General features: G+C 39.2%; 1 protein-coding gene across 10 annotated transcripts in view; it reads left to right on the top strand.

The window, feature by feature from the left end:
- Positions 1-2,312: 2,312 nt before the first annotated feature.
- Positions 2,313-6,000, top strand: part of Sytl2 (synaptotagmin like 2) — a 60,300-nt gene continuing 56,612 nt past the window's right edge. For all 10 annotated transcript variants that reach the window (XM_077797661.1, XM_077797660.1, XM_026384694.2 and 7 more), the window contains exon 1: positions 2,313-2,413. In XM_077797661.1, the coding sequence (XP_077653787.1) occupies positions 2,313-2,413 (101 nt within the window). The remainder of the gene's footprint in view (positions 2,414-6,000) is intronic.

Here is a 6,000-nt window from a genome sequence, read left to right as displayed (position 1 = left end):
GGGTGATTTGAATATTTGGATTAGTTTCATTCATTTATTTACTTAATTATTTATTCATATTTAGAGTTAATTAGAGAGATTGAAGGTAAAGCATTAGGGTTGTGGAAATACACAGAAGAGAAAGCTTTCTTTATCAATCAAGTTTCTGTACAAATGTGTTGTATAACAACCCCCAACTCCAATGGCTTCCAACAACATATATTTCTTGCTTTCAAATCTGTAGGTCAGCTGGAATGGCCCTGCTATACGTGGTTCAGGCTCAGGTCTCTTACAGGGAGGGAATGAGGAGTTAGGAACAGTAACTTAATCTATCACAGCATTTAACTCTGACTATGGAAGTTAGGGAAGGCTCCCTGGAGTTGGTAACTTTGATCTTTCCTGAAGCATAGGTAATTTTCAAGACAAGGAAGCAATAACATACAGAAGTGTATTAAATTTTTAAAAGATTGAATTAATGTTTTAATATTGAATTAAGTAGTCACTGTAATATGCAAAAGATGTAGGAAAAGAAAACAAAGATCATCAGAGTACTGCTCTGTCCATTAAGTCCAAACTTCATGGGGTAGGTTAGAAAAAGCTATAACACAAATGAGGAAAGAAAAATTTATAATAAAGTGTAATCTTATTTAGCAGGATGGAACAAAAGTGTGAGCTCAGAGAGGAAGCTAGAATGTATTTTTAGTAGCTAGTTTTGGTATAGGATGCAAGCTATGGGATGTTTTAATTCATTATTTTATTTAATCCTTTTAAGGATTAACTATATAACTTGTAAGGATTGCCCAATGTTAGGTAAAATGAGCAACAAGGCCTCAGAGTGGTAGGTAATTTGCTTAATGGCTTATAGCTAGCAAGTAGTAGAGGAAATACTTCTCAGTCGTTATGGTTTGCAAGGAATTTATTCATAAACTTCACTCAGTAGTGTAGATACTCTGTTTTGTTCTTCAGTGAGGTTGCTTTCAAACTTGTCGTACACATGGTTTTGAGTGTCTCCTGTATGTGCAGCACTTCGCTTGTTAAAAGAACCTAGATCCTGGAGCAGATAATTTTCAGGTCCTGTCTGGCCTTGGCATTCTTTGTCTTACCTTTATCATTTCACATGCATTTAAGATGCCTCAATAAAGTAGGATTCCTACCTATGTTGCTACTTAAAAATGCTTGCAGTAAGGTTGGGGTTATAGCTCAGTGGTACAACTCTTGCCTAACATCTGAGGCACTGGGTTTGATTCTCAGCACTGCATATAATTAAATAAAATAAAGGTCCATCAACAACTTTAAAAAAATTGCTTGCTGTAGATGGTGGCATGTTTTGAAATTCTGTCTCTTTCCTCCTTTTTCCCAGTTTGTATATACATACCAGCAAGTATTCAGAAATGAAGGGAGGCAAGGTTGGTAGTTTCCTTCAGACCCAGCAAAGGTTAGAGGTACAACTTGGTGAATAATAACAATTCCACTATTCTGCAAACTACCTCTACCTAATACTAGTTCTCCTGTCAGTACAGAACTCATATGTACTCCATTAGAACGTTCCTACTTGTGAAGAGGTGAGCGTTTATGATTTTTATTTCTAGCTTCTTATCCATAATTACGTGACAATTGGAATCACATCTCCCTGTTCTTACCTTTAGCTTGACGTTTTAGCTGGGAGTTAGTGGAGAACTAGTTCCTTTTCTGTAACCATACCTTACTCAGGTGATTGTTAAACATTGACAGGCATTTTTGTGTGCTCTGCATCTTGGCAGTCTGGAGTTGGGTTGAAGCTTATTTTGTGACCCATTTACCACATGCTCAGGAAGCTGGCAGAACTGGTTTCTCTCATCTCAGAGACCATCTCATATAGTAGTTTGAAAATCTTGTAATTCTGAGCAGTGCTTATAAGAATTGCTTCTCACTTTCTCTCCGGTTGTTGTCTCATGATTTGCCAGGTTGGAGACTCCAATGTTGCTGCCACTCACCAAATTGACAACCAGGTGGAGAGAGAATAGACTGCATCTGAGTCAGACTGGTCCAGAGAGGACACATGCTAGGAATGCTCTGAAGGCCCTAGCAAGAAACACCACATCCTCCTGAAAGCCTCTTCGTGAGGTCATCCTACGGACCACTGTTGCCTCATGGAAAGGGGCATTTAGGATTCTGCTGTCAACCCCTCAAAAACTTTTGCTGAGTGAGAACAAGACTTTTGCCACAGGACTAAGGAAGATATTATTTCATTTAATTTTTGAACCTTTTGATCTTTCTGATTAGAATCTTGACTGTTGAGCCTTGAGAATTTTAAGATACATTTATTGCTACTATTTTTATGCTCACTTCTCAAAATGATTGATTTAAGCTTCCTGACAGAGGAGGAACAAGAGGCCATTATGAAGGTTCTGCAGCGGGATGCTGCCCTGAAGAGGACTGAAGAGGAGAGAGTCAGGTAAGAGGGCAAGGACTCCTCAGGCATGAGGAAGGAAGAGGCAGTACATAAGAACATAGGGCATTTTTTGGTTTTGTTTTCAACCATAAGTGGTAGTTCTGACTTGGATCCTAAACTTATGGGTTCCAATTTTAGGTTTACTTCCTGGACAGAACTCTTTCCTCCTCATGTCTCTTAAATTACTCCATTGGATGTCTGCCAGAAATAAGGTCTTGATTAAACACTTAAGCCAGGCGCAGTGGCACATGCCTGAAGTCCCAATTACTTGGGATGCTGGTTTGGGGGATCAATTAAGCCCATGAGTTTGAGACCAACCTGGGCAACACAGGCCAAGATCCACCACCCCCGTCTCAACAGAAAAAAATGAAAATAAACAAAAACCTGCACTCCTTTAACTTCTTAAGCACCGAGTTAAAAATGAAATAGGTACAAACATATATAACTACATCCATATGTGTGTGTTTTTATATCTAATTTTGAAAACTGAAACCATGTTTTTCTAACTGAATCATGAACTAATTTAGAATTTTTTAAACTTTATAAAATTTTTAAAATAAAAAACATTTGAGAAGTAGCTCAAATGTCAGCATACTTTCAGAAATGTTGGTATCAATTTTAATAGCAAAATTAAAAATACTCTCTCTGAGCAAGTCAAATTTTCCTTAGGCTTGAGTCCCATAAAGAGGAGTGGCAACTCTGACACACTACCCTTGTTGGGTGGAACCCGAATGTTCCATGTCAACATTCCTACCACTTTCTCTCACCTTTGTGATACAAAGAGCACTACATCAGCCTGTTGAATAACTGGGCATAGTCCAGACCCCCATTTATTATTTGTGTAATCTTAGGCTTTGAAGGCAGTGAAAGGCCTCTTGAATGTTAATTGTACTAATTTTATGGTCCCTGTCACAGGAGTTAACCAAAAGGGGCATAAGCCATGTTCTTACTTCCTGGAATAAAAGGACCATGAACAATGGATTTATTTGCACTGTTTTCCATATTTTGATATTAATTGAACATGGATATATTATAAAAGAACATGCTGAAATTTCCTTCAAGCACTGCAGACTGTATGATGGTAGCGATAATTCGTGCATAGACATTGTTTAATGAGTTACAAAGGGCTTATGCACACATTGTTGTGTGGGATATAATTATCCCATCTGATGTATGAGGAAGTTGACATTGAGATCGGTCAGATGACTTGCTCAAGCTCACATGAACAGTAAGTGTCAGAGTGAGAGGGAAGTCTTCATCCATTAATGCCTCCTCGTCAGACAGGTCATCCTGGCACCTGGAATCCAGAAGGTGGTGTTGTGGTGTGAGGCAAGACACTGAATGGTAATCAAGAAACTGTGATCATGCGCTTTCCCTCAAGCCACTTGCACTACTCCTGTTCCCAGCAGGTATTGAGCAATGTCTCCCTGGGTCACAGAATTAATGCTAATCCTTCACCACAGCCTCTTGATAGCATTATTGCTTTATTCATTCACAATTTATAAAGCCTTTTCAGGAACATGGTTCTCTTAAGTTGCTCATAGAAACCCCGAGATTTCCATGTCAGGGACTTTTACACCCATTTAGGAATAAAGTACCAGCCAGTCTTTAGCCATCACAAAAATGTTGCAAATCTCTTGGCAGTGTTGATTTTGCAGACTGTCCTTTGGTCTTCTATTTCTGAGGGTGTCCTAGCAGCTGCTGAGGGTGGAGCCCTTATGTTTTGTTTTTGTAAATAAATGATAGGTAAAAGGGTTGGCTGACAAAATCTAGTGTGAGTCAAGCTCCATCTATCACTTTTTTTTATTCTAATATATAATATATGACAGCAGAATGCATTTTAATTCATAGTACACATATAGAGCACAATTTTTCATGTCTCTGGTTGTACAGTAGAGTCACACCATTCGTGTCTTCGTACATGTACTTAGGGTAATGTCCATCTACCACTTTTGTGGAGGACTTTCTTCCTAGGCAGGCACCAAGCACCTCTGCGGACTTGACCATGGGCAGGTCCAAGATTCTAGGGCTGTGAAGGAATGACAGTATGCACTAACGGAGATCAGATGGGTACAAAGTCACAGCCTGGGGACACTGCAAGAACCCAGATCATGACCTGTTCCATACAAGAAGAATCTTACTATGTCCCTTTTTGGTTTAGAATGTAAGGGTCTTGTGGGAATGGTTTTGAAGCTGTTCTGTTTCTAGACCAGAACTGGGTCTCTGAAAATGATACACTATGGGCTCCTTCACCACCCCTAAGCTGTTTGCCTTTGCCTCTTCCATTAGAGTTACAGTTTGACAGCTCTGGAAAGAAGATTTTTTGATTCATATCAATAATTTTATAGACAAGGGGGTAAGCCCAGAGAGGGGAAATGATTTGCCTGGGATCACACTAGTCAGTGCTAAACCTATGATAATAAAAAATTCCTGGTCCATTGCTTTTCCCTCTGCCTTATGCTATTTTTCTTCCAGGAAGAAACATTAAAAATTAAATCATAATACAGGGCAAGAACTCCCTTTCATGAACCTTGGAGTCAAATCCCCTCTCCACCACTAATCAACTCCATTAGGCAAGTTATTTAACCTCTCTGAGCTCAACTCAGAGACTGAGAATGACCATAATGTCAAATTTAAATGATAAAGTCAGGACTAAGTAAAATAATTCTTAATTTTTTTGACATGTGATAGGTTATGGATACATTTCAGTTCTCTTATTTGCCACTCCTCCTGTGCCTCTACAAAAGGACAGAAGATTCTGGTTAATAGTCTGATTTCTTAACGAGAAATGATTCCTAAAATGCTATTATTTATTGCAGTAAGATTTAATTGAGTACCTTTTAAGTGCAAGAAACAACCCTGAACAGTGAGTGATGTGAAGGGAATTCCAGGATGATTGAAAACATGATCTCAGCCTCAAGGAATTTACCATCTAGTGGCCTTTTTTCATTTAATGGATTATCACTTGCAAATTTAAAAATCTAATTTTTTCCTAACATGATTTTGTAATGCCCCAGTTCTCCTAGTCAGTTTGTGTCTTAGAAACACCAATTACATAATTACAGTATTAGCCTAAGCAAACCATCATTAAAAAGGCAAACCTGCCACTAAAATTCGACTGGTCTTTCAAATGCTAACTCTTTTGGGGCCTTAACCATGAGGCCTTCACTGATGGATCACAGCACTATTGCCCACAATCTCAGACACTGCACAACCCTTTTCAGTAGGGCTGTATGTGGTGTTTAGCATTTGCCACTCCCAATACATTCAGTGCTTTGAATTGTTCACATCCAAGCTCACTCAGGACACTTTGGAGATGATTTGTGAGTTAACTCCCACCCTGATTTCATGGATGAGAAAACTGAGTGTCATGCAGGGGAAATGCCTATTTCCTAAACTCCTCAACTTGCTAGTGGTAGAATATGGACTTGGACCCAGGGGAATGTCCTCTGTGACGCCTCTGGGAGTACAGTTGACAGGACAACAGTTCTAGGCCACTGTTGCCACTGCAACTGTCTTTTGTGCTCTCTCCCTTTAGCCATAAGTGCTGGGCCCAAGCTATCGTCATTTCTAATTCTTGGGCAGAGACA

Source organism: Urocitellus parryii, chromosome 4 (assembly GCF_045843805.1).
Source record: "Urocitellus parryii isolate mUroPar1 chromosome 4, mUroPar1.hap1, whole genome shotgun sequence".
Taxonomy (NCBI): domain Eukaryota; kingdom Metazoa; phylum Chordata; class Mammalia; order Rodentia; family Sciuridae; genus Urocitellus; species Urocitellus parryii.
Note: the sequence above shows the minus strand (reverse complement) of the source record. Positions and strands in the feature narration are given on the sequence as shown.